This window comes from Xenia sp. Carnegie-2017, unplaced genomic scaffold (assembly GCF_021976095.1).
Source record: "Xenia sp. Carnegie-2017 unplaced genomic scaffold, XeniaSp_v1 HiC_scaffold_24, whole genome shotgun sequence".
NCBI lineage: Eukaryota > Metazoa > Cnidaria > Anthozoa > Malacalcyonacea > Xeniidae > Xenia > Xenia sp. Carnegie-2017.
In genome coordinates this window covers 4,388,843-4,404,579 of record NW_025813487.1, presented here as the reverse complement: position 1 = coordinate 4,404,579, position 15,737 = coordinate 4,388,843, and the positions used below count along the sequence as shown (strand labels likewise).

Sequence of the window (15,737 nt, the reverse complement as noted above, 5' to 3'; positions counted from 1 at the left end):
ATTTGAGAGAAATTTATGAACCAGTTGAATTTTGTACATTTGAAGTCTCGAAATATTTGGGATTTCTTTCTTCATTTTAAGATTGCTTTCAAAATCCATCGTGACAGTTTACAATCTAACAGTCTTTCAGTTCTAAAATTCACAAAAATGAAAAAGAAATCAGCTTTTATATTAACTATATTGGTATGTAAGTATGTACACTTTCGTCTGCAGTTGATTTCGTCTCATTTTCCGCCAAAAACTTAACCCTAGTCCCAGGCTATCCCTGCCCTAAGAACATTTGATTATTTATAAACAAAACAGAAAAATAAAACGCTGGTTTTTTACAAAATTTCTTCAACAGCATTTCTATGTTTTTAGAAAGTATACATTTCTCAAACTTTATGTATTAGTTCATGACATATAAGTGAAAAAAGGTACTTTGAATAAAGGGAAGCAGGACATCTCATGTTTTATATTATATTTCTTTATGTCGGCTGGTCTTTGGATCTAAACTCCGAAACACCGACTCTGATTTCTGTCTGAGGATGACTTTGAAATAAAGTCGAAAATTTACAGTTCACTTCTCGTCTTGTTTTGATTCATATTTTGCAATCTCAAGATGTCTTGCTTCTTCGGAATTTGTTTTATATTATATTTCTTTAAATTGTCGGCTGGTCATGGTTTTTGTTGTTGGACTTGATAATTCTTTCTTGTATCGCGGGCTCGATATTTATGTAAATCGTTATCTCATAACAAAAACAAATGTAACAATGGTTTATTAAAATCTTTCATTAAAAAAGGAATGTCTAAACTGCCAATTTAAGCGAATTAAAGAGTCGGTATAGTTTGGTGAAACTTTCAAAAAACTTCGACAGTGAAATGAGGGAAAACCGCATGTTTTATCAATTATTCGCTCTGTTCGCCAAAAGACGGTTTACAAATGATACTAAACGTACATTGCCTCGTTTAACGAATTTCACTAAATTGCAACATAGAGGATTTTTCACATGTTCACCTCATCATAAGATGCATCATTATCAACCCAAGGTGGTATCTTCACCACAACACGCCGAGCTGTTTGTCGCATCACTTGCGAAGTCTGATCGACTCGTTCTACGGAAGCGTTGCATAAAATTGACAACACATCCGGTGAAGGTGAAGTTTTGCCATTTTAAAGACCCTTTTTAACATCAACCACTATGTAACATGGCTTATGACTTATTTAGATCCAAATAATACGAATCCACCAACTTGGAATCAGCTTAAATTAGGTGAAGGCTTTGGAATAAAATGAACATATATTGAAATGACTTGCCTTGTTTACGTTTTATTGGCAGGCAGAATAATCCCAAGAGATGTTTAACCATTGGTCCTTGTGCTGTCTAAAAGCATTCGACTAAATCTGTTTGCCAGCAAAACCAAGTCATCTGTACTCATATTTTTAGTCACTGTGTATTTTAAATTCATAAATTTTTTCTATTTAAAGCTGCCTACCACACGGCAATACCATTTGTGGGATTTGGTTTCCTTGACAATGCTATAATGATCATTGCTGTATGTATCACAGTTTGAAAAGAATTTCCATTTTCTGATCATCTTCAAGTTTTAATAATCACCACAAGACACGACGATTTTAGTTCACCCATGTTGTTTACATACTTGAGGGTTTGGAAATCTTACAAAGGGATGATGTATGCAAAGATTATTTACTTTTTGTTAAGGGAGAATACATTGAATTAAGGATTGGTGTAACATTGGGAATATCTACGATGGCTGGTAAGATGAAACTAAACTGATACATCTTCCCAATTGGAATTCATTACACCCCCAAAATTAAACTAAATTGATACATCTTCACAATTGGAATTCATTACAACCCCAAAATTATACTAAATTGATACATCTTCACAACTGGAATTCATTATACCCCCCAAAATTAAACTAAATTGATACATCTTCACAATTATAATTCATTATACCCCCCAAATTAAACCAAATTGATACATCTTCACAATTGGAATTCATTATACCCCCAAAATTAAACTAAATTGATACATCTTCACAATTGGAATTCATTATACCCCCAAAATTGGTTTTGCAAATTACCTTTGATAAAGAAGATTATTCCTTATATACAGGTACATATCAACATCAACATAATTTTTCATCCTTGCCAGGGGAAGCTTAGAGCGTAATCCTCTCACAAAAATTTCAAACTGACAGCTATGTATGTTGCCCCACTTTTACATATTCTGCCACGGCCATGCAAAAAAAGCCCCAATGATGATTCATAAAATATTTCGCATTTTGCCGTTAAATGTTGTGAAAAATATATTGATGTGTTGTAACAAGCACAATGGCCGCAAATGTACTTTAAACTACTTTCTCTTTGTCAAATTCACCATTTTTGTTTCTCATAGCTGCAGCCCTTGGAAACATTGTGTCTGACGTTTCTGGTTTAGGGTCAGTGCAACTTGTAATCATTACAGATCAAAATAATTACAACCTTCACAACAAATCTAAACTTTTTTAGATTGGCAGGATATGTTGAATCGCTTACCACCAAACTTGGATTTGAAGGGCCACAGTTAAACTCATCCCAACTTCAAATGACAAGAACAGTTATAGCAACAAATTTGGTACTAAATTCTTTTCTCTACAAAATATTTATAAGAATCATCGCCTTCAAGTGTCATATTACTAGTATATTGGTTCAGTGTGCGAATTAACGGTGTCAATGTGCAATTTACACATTGTTTTAGCTAAAATGAAAACAATTGCACATCACTTTTTCAAACGCTGTGCAAAAATAAGCAGTTTTAACGAAAAACACTTTTGTAAATCATATGAATTTGTTCATGTTTAAAAATATTAATTTAGCAATTAGCGTTATATAATAATTAACGTAATATCGATTTGATTATGCCTTTAAAGAAACACTTTTGTCAAAAAATTGCACATCGTTTTTTCTGAATTAATTCGCACACTGTATTGGTTTTATTTTTTAGGGCCGAGCGTTTGGTATTGTCCTTGGTTGTTTTATTGGCATGTTTCCACTTTTACTCTACAAAGAACCTGTTAACGAGCACATTGATAATGAGCAAAATGTTAACGAGCAAGCTGTTTAATGAGTGCTTTGTAAACAAACACAATGTCAATGTTGTTTACAAACACAATGTCACAACTGTGTGTGACAATGTGTAAACAAGCACAATGTCACAACTGTGTGTGACAATGTGTAAACAAACACAATGTCAATGTTGTTTACAAACACAATGTCACAACTGTGTGTGAAAATGTGTAAACAAGCACAATGTCAATGTTGTTTACAAACACAATGTCACAACTGTGTGTGACAATGTGTAAACAAGCACAATGTCACGTTGTTAATAAGCATCATTAGCAATAAAAGACAAACAGGCTTTAATAAATAGGTTTTAATAAAGTTTACTAGTCTTTTATAAATTGAGTGAATATATCTTTGCAAAAGCCAAAGTACATGGACCTTTGCACTAATGACTTTAGTATTTTGTGCAGCAGGTAGCATAAAGATAGTCAATGATTTTTATTTAGAAAATGTGAACCGAATTATGGAAAAATATTATCAATAAATAATATGTATTACAACAGAGACTTGTGTCATAATCATTCTTGCAAAAGATTCAACCAAGCATTGCACCAAAATCTTGCAAAATTTATCAAAACAACATTCTGACAAACACGCATCAAAATAAAGTAGCATTTACCAACAAGCGACCTTGATTTCTTGATTTGTTCAACAACCACATACCCACATTACATCTACATAAAGTCTACATCAAGTATACATCATTTCAGCCATTTGTGACATCGGTTTAGGAAGGTGAAGTACTTGGTCAACGTACGCAGCAAGTTCATCTGGTGTAGTGTCGTCCATATTCAACGACTCTGAAGCTTTTACATTAACTCCCTTTCTAAACTGTTCCCCACATCCTTGGACTGGGCGCTGTGAGGTCCAAAGAGTGATTGATCTACATTCAGGTCGACTGCCAGTCTTTCCCCTCGAATTTTGTTCCTCTTTCATTTTCTTTTCATAACTATTTACTCCACTATGCCACGAAAAAGTTGCTGGTCTTAAAAGCTTTCTTCGCTTGTGTTTTTCGGGTAAACTTCCACAATGTTTTGGAAAAGACCTCCTATCTGCAACTGTTCCATATCCAGTCGATAATATTTTTCTGAATTCAAAAAAACGAACAACAACATTCAAATTTAGGAAGTAAAAGCAGATCTCTAACAACGAGCAATCTAACATAACAACGAGCAATCTTTCGTGAAACTTTTCCCCATTGAAAGTTAACTCATGTCTCCCTCTCGAGCCTTTTGACATTGATGTGGTGGATTCTCAAGGTTATGATGACTAATAATCAATCCAGGAGAAGTAATCCAAGCTAACGTAAAGCTGTGAAAATGCCACCATTGTTTATAATAGCCGACAAAAATACAATATTTTTCACAGACAAGAAAGCTGAAATGCATAGTTTTCGAAAGTACTCACATTCTACGATGGACTTGCAGCTTTCTGAATATTTCTTGAAGCTCTACATCGCTTTTTATAGGCTTTAAATCGTCGTTTTCCTGCGAAAAATTCTCACTAACACCCGTCGCCATATTTCTGCTGTTGTCATCAAGAATCAAACAAAGAGCATACGTCATGCTCACGCTCGCCTTAGTCTTCTCTGCTTCTGTATCTGATGATGATGTCATTCAAATTGACGCAAACTATGCAAAAGTCGCATTTTGCCATTTCCGAATCAGAACTTGCCTTCCCACCACCACCACCAGATGATACGATGCTGCATTGTACATGAGTCCTCAGTTTCATTCAATTGCACCCAACAAAATGAAATTTAAGTCCAACTTGCGTTAGAGTGGTAAACGAAGACAGTTGATATGATTCGCTTCCTGTCAAACCCAAGGTCATGAGCAATTTCCAAACAAAACTTAAAACTTTTCAAATCAACTACAACAGCAATTTACTAACGCAAAAAATGTCAAGATTTTCACTTTGCAATAAAATCCAGACAATTTCCCGCACGTTTGCAGACATTTAATACTATTTCAATGCAAAAAAACCTTATACAAAAATTCATTAAATTTTTTACATGAAAAACAGATAAAACAACGCGTGGTCATATTTCAGGCACGTGATCTTGTGTACGTGTTCCGACGGATCTTCAGACAAGCCAAACAATATCTCGTCATTTTTAATATAAAAACGCAATATATTCCGAATGAGACGCAAAATGGCGATGTGCAAAATATTCTTGTCATTTTTCTTGTCGTGGCAGTAGAAGCTATGCGCATCGGCAATCCAACACCACCCAAATTTGCGACATCCTACATTGCACAAGGCGTTATAAATATACCATACGCAGAAATTGGTGAACCTTTCCAAGCGTGGTATGATGGTGGAAACCAACGCAGTCGAATTGATTACTATGACGGTATGTTCAAAATTCATTTTAACATAAATATTGAACAAATTCTTTCCCAAATACAGTGAAGCAACATCGATCGTTGAGTTGAATTGCAGCTCATTTCAAATGTCATATATCATATAAAGCGTCACATGACGAGTCCAAAGCTCTTGCATCTGAACAAACTGCTTGCTTTGCTTGCTGATCTAATTCGTATATTTTTTGTAAAGTTTTGAATTTTCCTTTTACTCATTATGGCTTCCTTCCGAGGAAAACTTCTGTTTGACCAAATATTTCACCATTTTACCGTTCTTCCAATTTTTATTTTACTCATTATGACTTTGTTCCGAGCATAAACTTCTGTTTTGACCAAATACTTCACCATTTTACCGTTCTTTCAATTTTTATTTTACTCATTATGGCTTTGTTCCGTGAAAAACTTCCATTTTGACCCATTTTTCACCAAATATTTCACCATTTTAACGTTCTGGTCACATAACAAACGGGCAATCTTTCGCGAAAAAATTTTAAATGAATGGATATTTTCAGGAATGGATAAGTCGTATCAGCTTGGACAGGAGCAGAAATCCTATCTCATTTCTCCTTGGGCAACTGAGGAGATATCAGCCGAGGAGACATGTTTTGAGATAGATGGTTCAGCAAAACCACAGTCAGTTTTACCTTACAATCTTTCCGGATACGAGGTATGTACGTGTACAACTGAGTACAAGAATGTTCAGGAAAAAAGAAGTGGAAAATAGGGCTTAATAAAACAAAGAACATGAATATCTTAGGCAACAGAAAACATGTACACCTTAGGAAACAGAGAACATGAACATTTTAGGAAACAGAGATCATGAATATTTTAGGAAACAGATAACATGAATATCTTAGGAAACAGAGAACATGAATATCTTCGGAAATAGAGAACATGGATATCTTAAAAAACAGAGAACATGAATATCTTAGGAAACAAAGAACATGAATATCTTAGGCAACAGAAAACATGAACATCTTTGGGAAACAGAGATCATGAATATTTTAGGAAACAGATAACATGAATATCTTAGGAAACAGAGAACATGAATGTCTTCGGAAACAGAGAACATGCATATCTTAGGAAACAGAGAACATGAAAATCTTAGGAAACAGTGAACATGAACATCTTAAAAAACAGAGAACATGAATATCTTAAAAAACAGAAAAGTTCAAAACACTAATACATCTGTTAATCACCAGTATATAGGCGAAGATGATTTCGAAGGAATTCCGTGTTATGTCTTCAGAATGCAAGCAACTATCGGCAAAAAAGTAAACATTTACACTTTAACAGTCGAACAAAAAACCAGTGCTCCAAAACGCTATGAAATGCGAGGATACGATACATTGCTTGGCTCTCATTATGATAAATACGAGATCTTATACACGATGTTCAACGCAACGACGCTATCAGATGATATATTTGAAGTCCCAAAAGGTTTGTACGATTTTTAGGAACAATTATGGCTTTGAATGCTGCCAAATATTGAAGTACAAATAATGATTTCGAAAGAGAAGACAGCTACAAAGAAAGCAGTATAAGACTCGTTTATACGAGTCTATCAATAAATTTCTTTGATGGATATGACTTAATACCCAGTGACGTAGCCAGCCCGCAACTTTGGCCAACTGAGTTAATTTTTCTGTGTTTACTCAATGTAAAAACAACAGATTTCTAAAGAAATGTTAGTGTTCTAAAATTTACATAGCAGGACCAAAACATGAGGGCTGGCTACGCCACTGTTAATACCTCAATTTTAAGTTGATAAAAATTATCTGATCGGAAAACGGAATTAGCGTCAGTGTGTGCCAATGACAACATAACTACCAAACATAGATCAAGAAATGTGCCACACAGGTTTCAAACATTGAACTTAAAACTTACGAATATGGACTTGTCAAGTCCCTACTGCCTAGAACCGTTTTCTTTGTTCGTCATGAAATTATTTTCGTGCTATTTTGTGTAAATTTTTAAACTTACATACAGGGATGGCTTGCCATGGGTTCCCTGGGCCTGGAGCCGAGTCTGCTATCGTGGCCAATCCGATGCGAGACTACTTTGGTCCCACGGGAGAGGATCGCGTTCATCACGTCTTCAAAGATTTCCTGAAAAAATTCCCAAAAGGCTATGATGAAGCGGATTATGAAGAATTCGAACGCAGAAAAGGTCACTTCAGACAGAATTTAAGGTCAGTAGTTGAGAAGGATGGTAGACTGAACAAATTTTCTCGCAACGAAAAACTATTACTAAGACAACGGCCGGTTGCACGAAGCGTGGATAACGTTATCCATTGGATAGCAAAAATCTCCAAACTTGTAGAAATGGTGGTGTTTATATTTTTCTTACGACAAAGAAATTTCGTAATCTTCCAAAAAATATTTTATTTCAGTTATTGCACAGTTGAAATCGTATAATTTTCTTTCATAAGAGATTTTTTGAACGTTCAAAAAAATTTGCTATCCAGTGGATAGCGCTATTCGACCTTCGTGCATTCGGCCCTTGATGGTTTTGAAACTCTTTGTGACTGTTTTTAAAACAAACAACAAAGACGACTTTCACATTAGCTTACGTATACGGTGAAAACGCAATATTGTTCAAAACAAGGAACTAACTCGTAACAAAAGCGAGGCGATAACTGATATTAGTCTTACAGCAAGACATAGTCGCTTCTTTTATCTCTCTGTCCAGCTATCAGGAGTTGCATCTTTTGCCTTTGAGCTCCATTCTTTGGGCCTTTGTCATACCTTGAATAATATAAGAAACAGCTGTTAGCATTTCACAAGCGATCTTCTGACTTTGTCTTCGAAGAAATTACATAGTGTATTAGAATGGAAATATCAGGAACAGCAGAGCCTGGTTAAAGTGGGTGCTTGGTAAGAGAGAATAGCACGAGAAAATAATTAATTAAATTAAAGGGTGAGACGCAAATTAACCCAATAAAGTGCTTGTCAAAGGAAAAGTTTGAAGTCCACACCCCCGGTCTTCCCTAGGTCTGTGGTCTCTGATTATTTTGACTTGGAACGAAGTATGAACCATTTACTGTTTGCTCAAGGTTCATACACTCAAAAATCGTCAAAATCTTGGATTTCGCCTGAAGGTCAACCATCTAGCAGACAGACACGACGACGAATTGAAAATGATGCGAGGTCGTCAACGTAGTACAGGTTACAACGGAGGGAAACCATTCAATCCTAGCGTCATGCTTGATGATGTACCCAAGTCCATGGATTGGAGGCTGAAAGGAGCCGTGACACCAGTGAAAGATCAGGCTATCTGTGGATCATGTTGGTCATTTGGGGCTACCGGGGCTATAGAAGGAGCACTATTTTTACGTGTTAGTAATAAGTTCAATATGAATCCTCAGTTAAGATGTGGGCGACTGGGTTGGTAGCTATCAATGATAAACAAGAGTTTGCAATACGTTTCTGTTAACTTTTTCTTGCATTGTAGACGGGCAAGAGAGTTCGACTTTCTCAACAAGTTCTCATGGATTGCTCCTGGGGGTATGGTAACCTCGCGTGTGACGGAGGGGAAGAATTTCGAGCTTATCAATGGGTGATGAAAATGGAGGAATACCAAGCGAGTTTACTTATGGAGCTTACTTAGCAAATGTTAGAAGATCATTGTTTCTCACACATACAGTTTTCGTATTTCCTCAGACGTTATCTTTAAATTCTTGTATACCACAGCATTTATCAGGGGTGATCTGATGTTGAAACTTGAGTTCTTATATACTCCAGTCTAGTGTCTTCATCAGAAGTGATCTGATGTTGAAACTTGAGTTCTTATATACTCTAGTCTAGTGTCTTCATCAGAAGTAATCTGATGTTGAAACTTGAGTCCTTATATACTCCAGTCTAGTGTCTTCATCAGAAGTGATCTGATGTTAAAACTTGAGTTCTTATATACTCCAGTCTAGTGTCTTCATCAGAAGTGATCTGATGTTAAAACTTGAGTCCTTATATACTCCAGTCTAGTGTCTTCATCAGAAGTGATCTGATGTTCAAACTTGAGTCCTTATATACTCCAGTCTAGTGTCTTCATCAGAAGTGATCTGATGTTGAAACTTGAGTTCTTATATACTCCAGTCTAGTGTCTTCATCAGAAGTGATCTGATGTTGAAACTTGAGTTCTTATATACTCCAGTCTAGTGTCTTCATCAGAAGTGATCTGATGTTAAAACTTGAGTTCTTATATACTCCAGTCTAGTGTCTTCATCAGAAGTGATCTGATGTTAAAACTTGAGTTCTTATATACTCCAGTCTAGTGTCTTCATCAGAAGTGATCTGATGTTGAAACTTGAGTCCTTATATACTCCAGTCTAGTGTCTTCATCAGAAGTGATCTGATGTTAAAACTTGAGTTCTTATATACTCCAGTCTAGTGTCTTCATCAGAGTGATCTGATGTTGAAACTTGAGTTCTTATATACTCCAGTCTAGTGTCTTCATCAGGAGTGATCTGATGTTGAAACTTGAGTCCTTATATACTCCAGTCTAGTGTCTTCATCAGAAGTGATCTGATGTTAAAACTTGAGTCCTTATATACTCCAGTCTAGTGTCTTCATCAGGAGTGATCTGATGTTGAAACTTGAGTCCTTATATACTCCAGTCTAGTGTCTTCATCAGGAGTGATCTGATGTTGAAACTTGAGTCCTTATATACTCCAGTCTAGTGTCTTCATCAGAAGTGATCTGATGTTGAAACTTGAGTCCTTATATACTCCAGTCTAGTGTCTTCATCAGAAGTGATCTGATGTTGAAACTTGAGTTCTTATATACTCCAGTCTAGTGTCTTCATCAGAAGTAATCTGATGTTGAAACTTGAGTCCTTATATACTCCAGTGTAGTGTCTTCATCAGAAGTGATCTGATGTTGAAACTTGAGTCCTTATATACTCCAGTCTAGTATCTCCATCAGGAGTGATCTGATGTTGAAACTTGATCTCTTATATACTCTAGTCTAGTGTCTTCATCAGGAGTGATCTGATGTTGAAACTCGAGTCCTTATGCACTTCAGTGTAGTGTCTTCATCAGGAGTGATCTGATGTTGAAACTCGAGTCCTTATGCACTTCAGTGTAGTGTCTTCATCAGGAGTGATCTGATGTTGAAACTCGAGTCCTTATGCACTTCAGTGTAGTGTCTTCATCAAGAGTGATCTGATGTTGAAACTTGCCATCAGTTTATTGAAAGATTAACTATTAAAAGTCACGCCGATACATTTTCATTCACCGTTTGATGAGATGTTCACGCTTTTCAGTAAACTTTTACAATTTCAGAATGGCTTTTGTCATTTCAATTCTTCGGAAGTGGCAGCCAAGATAGACGGTTATGTGAACGTGACATCCGGAAGTGAGGAAATGTTGAAACTTGCTATAGTTTCGCACGGTCCAACTGCTGTTGGAATTGATGCCTCGCATAAATCTTTCGCCTTCTACTCTGATGGCATTTACTATGAACCAAAATGTGGTATGTGAACTAGTTTGAGTTTGTAAATTATGCTTTCCAGTCTTAATAGCACGATTACTTTATTTTCCATTTCAGTATGTATTTAATTGGAGAGACAATGATTATCTTGTTACTATAAATGAGTACATCACAACAACGTGATGTTATTATCTATGATATTAAGATATGAAAGAAACTAGAAATGTGTTTTGAAGTATCATCATAGTTCACATTCAACTAGCAGCACCTAGTTCATTTTGTAGACAATGAATATCTTTTCAGTCATGTTATTCTAGTAATTTTAGTATTTGCTGGTCAATGTAGGTAACAAGCCATATAATCTAGACCATGCTGTGTTGGCCGTGGGCTACGGGACTATACGACGTCGGGGTTACTGGTTGATCAAGAACTCTTGGTCTACACATTGGGGTAACGATGGATATGTTCTCATGTCAACGAAGGATAACAATTGTGGCGTGACTACTGATGCAACATTCGTGGAAATGATTTAAATTCAGACAAATCTTTTTGACTGATTTTATATATTATTGAACAATATTATTGAATGATTTAAGTTTAAATTTCACATATTAAATATTAAACGATATTTTTAACTCTGTTTAATAACGATGTTTGACTCTCAGTTGTTTTCAACTGATATATTGCAAAAAGGCTTGGAGAACACAAGGAGACGACAAGATATAAGCGTTAGATCTTCAACACCTGTATCAAAGTTATTATTATAAATCAGTTAATCGTTGTCATAGAACATCCTGAAACTCTGACCAGTAATAGTTTAGAGTTGATTTTAACTGATGCATGAATTACACGCGGAATTTTGGAAACAAAATTATAGCAGCATAACCTGGATTGGGGTTTGAATTTAAATCTTGTGAAAATGTTGTTTGTTTTCTTGTTACTCAAGCCCTTTTTAAACTGAAGTTGTCGAGCAAGAGACCAATGATACTTAAAGTACATTTTCCAATATCTTGTCGTCTCAACCTTCCTTTAGTAAACTGCAAATTACCTTAAGTTCGTCGTAAAACATTCCAGGAAATTTCTTCAACGAAAAAATCTAAAACATTAGCCAAACTAGCTTCGTTTCATGAGGGATGTAAAGGCAAAAAAACAATATGAAAAACAAATGGCAATTTTCACATCAAGTGCACTCAAGATTCAAAGTGTCTTATCTTCATTCTTTCCTTCGTCCAATAGGGATGCAATGATCTGACTTTTGTTGATTTTGATAAACCAACACGAAGTCTTCTAGTGCCTTGTTCGGCTAGGATTTGAAAAGAGGAAAAACTTGTTAGAAAGGAAAGAGCAACGAAAACAACAAGACAAAACTTAACACCTTGTTTTTATTTACATGTGGAGTAAATACTTCGAAAACTGTATATTTTTTCGTATATAGTACCTTTATAAGACGTTTCTTCCACGAAGGACATCACATTTTTGTTTTGTAAAAAATGACCACGAGGCGAATGTAAGGAGGTCCCCGTGGTGTCTAGCTTCATAGCATCAATATCGTCAAAAGGAACCATACATGAAGTATTTGTTGCACTTTTTGTTGAACGCGTTATTCCATTCTCATTGTCCAAATCAGGAACAACTTGTGATATTGATTGGTTAATGCTTTCACCATCAGCGTGGCCAACTTTACAAAAGATAAAAATGATTTACTCTTAAGCAAAGTGACGGCACAGCACTCTGAAACTTTGATCGTGCTACGCAATTATTAGAATACCAACATTACTTCTTTCGATATTCGTAGATGTAGATCGTCCAGGTTAGTGGAGTCCGAGAAGGACTGTTGTTGCTGTTGTTGTTGTTGGTGTCGACTGACGTTTTGACAACTTTAGCGGGAGTCATCTTTAGAGTCACTTGACTCACTCGACGCTCAAGTTCACATCCACATCAACAGTACTTCTCAGGACTCTAGTAACCTGGACGATCTACAGCTACGAACATGTAACAATACTCCCAGCTTCATATCATTCACTTTACTACTTCTTTCTATAGAAATATACTGTTTTTGCAGTGAATGAACACTGAAGCAATTACATAGCACCACCATGCGGGTTTGTTACATCAATGTCCCATGCATTTATTTATTTTCAAACAAACCGAGACTAACGTATGGCGTGGGTTTCATTTAGACAATTGCTTAGGAGAAGGGGAAGGTAATCACATTCGATAAATAAATGATTTCTCGATTTGAAACAATAATTCATGGAATAATGCCCTTTCACAATAGAAAAAACTCTGAATTGTTCATCCATTGGCAAATAACTTACCAATCGTTGGGTATTTGTTGGAATTTAAAAATTCCTTGTCCATGTCATTGTGAATCTTCTGTTTCTTACATGGAAGCTCAATTTCTAAATCTTCGTCGAACTCGTGGACATGCTCGGGAGAGAACAGATACATGTGATTATACTTTTCGAAATTTTCAAACTCTTCAATCTGTTCTTCGTTTTTGTTCACGTGAAATAATCTGAGATCTCTTGGGAATCCAAGGTCTTTATGTAATCCAGGATCTTTACATATTCCAAGATCTTTTGGTAATTCCAGATCTCTAGGTAACGCAGGATACTTATGTAATCCAATATCTTTGGGGATATCACCATCTTTGGTTAATCCAGAATCACGAGGTAATCCAAGATCTTTAAATGATCCAAGATCCGTAAAACTCTCTTCATTATTAATTGACTCGTTCATCGATAATGAAGACAAACTTATTTCCTGTGAAAGAAAATTGAACATATAATATAACCAACAGAACAGAATCTCCCATGATAAACATTTAACGTATTCATGTGAAAATTCAAACCAAAGTTATCAGTAAGGATGCAAACTGATAAATTATCGAGAGTGTTAAACATTTATGGTGCGAGAGAACCCCACATACAAGAACCTAGATTTTTCAAGTTGGTCCAAAGAGTTTCTCATATAAATGGTGCTACTCGTGATATTAAGGTAAACAGGTTCTTAAAACGACTCTTACTTTCTAAAGAAAAAGTAACCCCTTTTCCATTGGTGTGGAATGTATTGAAATAGATTATGCCCAAATTGCTTTATAGAATAACAGTACGTGCCTCTATATCAACTCTACATTATAGTATATAATCTTATCCAGGATTCTGACTCGTGAGTAATTTCCACTACTTTGTAAAGAGTCTATTTTCTTCGAGTTATGTACTTTAACTTCGACTTATTATGAATAAAATAAAAACTTTGAAATCTTAGCCTAAAGAGGTTCTTACGTAAAATGGCTTTAAAGTAACTCTTTTTTTAAGCCAACAAGTTCATTGAGATGAAGGTTCTTCTGTATACGCGGAGCTCTACTACATCATACTCCTTGAGAACATTACACGATCATCTTCTTCTTCTAATGTAAAATTATATATTTTGATCAGTGTTTTGTCGGTGTTTAAATAAAACGTTTACCTCATTCAGCATTAAACTTCTGATTGACATGTTTGAACGTCGTAGAAATTTCATACCACATGTTCCATTAAACGAGCGTTCAATTGAATAGGACAACGTTGAAGTTCCGCAGTTGACTATCGCATCGTTTTTTATTGTGACGGACTCCTCTTTCGTTTTTACTTCATGAGTTTTATCATTATTTGATCTCTTTTCTTTGTTTTCTGTAGATGTTCTACCGACATTAAATTCGCGATCTTTCGATGTTGTGAAATCGGCATTCTTCTGCAACATTTCCCTCGAAACAACGTGGTACTTATTATCTAAATTATTTGGTGTTTCCATGAGATTAGAGTTGAAATCAGAGAAAGTTTGTTGCAACATAAGCCTTTTGTCAACATCTGAATCGTCTGAGGGCGACAAATGATGTTTTTCTCCATTAGAATCAATGGTAGTGTCATCGTTAGGATGAAGATTTTCGTAAGAACTTTTCTCCTCAACAGTTACATTATCCAAATGAATTTCTTGATCTTCTATATCTGAATTAATGGTGGTGTTATCGTTAGGATGAAGATTTCTGTAAAAACTTTTGTCCTCGACAGTTACATTATCCAAATGAATTTCTTGATCTTCTCTATCTGAATCAATGGTGGTGTTATCGTTAGGATGAAGATTCTTGTAAAAACGTTTGCCCTCAACAGTTACATTATCCAAATGAATTTCTTGATCTTCTATATCTGAATTAATGGTGGTGTTATCGTTAGGATGAAGATTTTGGTAAAAACTTTTGTCCTCAACAGTTACATTATCCAAATGAATTTCTTGATCTTCTATATCTGAATCAATGGTGGTGTTATCGTTAGGATGAAGATTTTGATAAAAACTTTTGTCCTCAACAGTTACATTGTCCAAATGAATTTCTTGATCTTCTTTATCTGAATCAATGGTGGTGTTATCGTTAGGATGAAGATTTCTGTAAAAACTTTTGTCCTCGACAGTTACATTATCCAAATGAATTTCTTGATCTTCTCTATCTGAATCAATGGTGGTGTTATCGTTAGGATGAAGATTTTGGTAAAAACTTTTGTCCTCAACAGTTACATTATCCAAATGAATTTCTTGATCTTCTTTATCTGAATCAATGGTGGTGTTATCGTTAGGATGAAGATTTCTGTAAAAACTTTTGTCCTCAACAGTTACATTATCCAAATGAATTTCTTGATCTTCTATATCTGAATCAATGGTGGTGTCATCGTTAAGATAAAGATTTTGGTAAAAACTTTTGTCTTCAACAGTTACATTATCCAAATGAATTTCTTGATATTCTCTATCTGAATCAATGGTGGTGTTATCGTTAGAACGAAGATTTTGATAAAAACGTTTGTC

General features: G+C 35.3%; 2 protein-coding genes and 1 pseudogene across 3 annotated transcripts; 2 read left to right on the top strand and 1 right to left on the bottom strand.

Moving 5' to 3' along the window:
• Window positions 1-614: 614 nt before the first annotated feature.
• On the top strand, window positions 615-3,613 carry LOC124451052 (transmembrane protein 65-like). 2 transcript variants are annotated; one of them, XM_047001686.1, is made up of 7 exons: window positions 615-1,147; window positions 1,209-1,253; window positions 1,469-1,536; window positions 1,704-1,758; window positions 2,403-2,445; window positions 2,516-2,621; window positions 2,991-3,613. In XM_047001686.1, the coding sequence occupies exons 1-7, from the start codon at window positions 862-864 to the stop codon at window positions 3,108-3,110; spliced, it is 723 nt and encodes a 240-aa protein (XP_046857642.1). In that variant the 5' UTR covers window positions 615-861; the 3' UTR covers window positions 3,111-3,613. The 2 variants fall into 2 exon arrangements, with proteins under 2 accessions (XP_046857642.1, XP_046857641.1); XM_047001685.1 differs by having other exon boundaries at window positions 860-1,137.
• Window positions 3,405-4,740, bottom strand: LOC124451049. Its single transcript, XM_047001683.1, has 2 exons — window positions 4,517-4,740; window positions 3,405-4,196 (listed from the first exon to the last, which is right to left on the bottom strand). Exons 1-2 carry the CDS (start codon window positions 4,723-4,725, stop codon window positions 3,800-3,802), a joined length of 606 nt encoding a protein of 201 aa, XP_046857639.1. The 5' UTR covers window positions 4,726-4,740; the 3' UTR covers window positions 3,405-3,799.
• A 425-nt stretch (window positions 4,741-5,165) lies between these two features.
• LOC124451053 lies at window positions 5,166-11,546 on the top strand (annotated as a pseudogene).
• The last annotated feature ends 4,191 nt before the right edge of the window (window positions 11,547-15,737 follow it).

Excerpts from the sequence above, each read along its gene's own strand:
- LOC124451052 (XM_047001686.1), top strand. The coding sequence starts at position 862 with ATGAGGGAAAACCGCATGTTTTATCAATTATTCGCTCTGTTCGCCAAA. Across the intron at positions 1,148-1,208 it reads TCCGGTGAAGGTGAAGTTTT|ATCCAAATAATACGAATCCA; the intron begins GCCATTTTAAAG and ends TGACTTATTTAG. Across the intron at positions 2,446-2,515 it reads TCTGACGTTTCTGGTTTAGG|ATTGGCAGGATATGTTGAAT; the intron begins GTCAGTGCAACT and ends AAACTTTTTTAG.
- LOC124451049 (XM_047001683.1), bottom strand. The coding sequence starts at position 4,725 with ATGACATCATCATCAGATACAGAAGCAGAGAAGACTAAGGCGAGCGTG. Across the intron at positions 4,197-4,516 it reads CTGCAAGTCCATCGTAGAAT|AAAAATATTATCGACTGGAT; the intron begins GTGAGTACTTTC and ends TTTTGAATTCAG.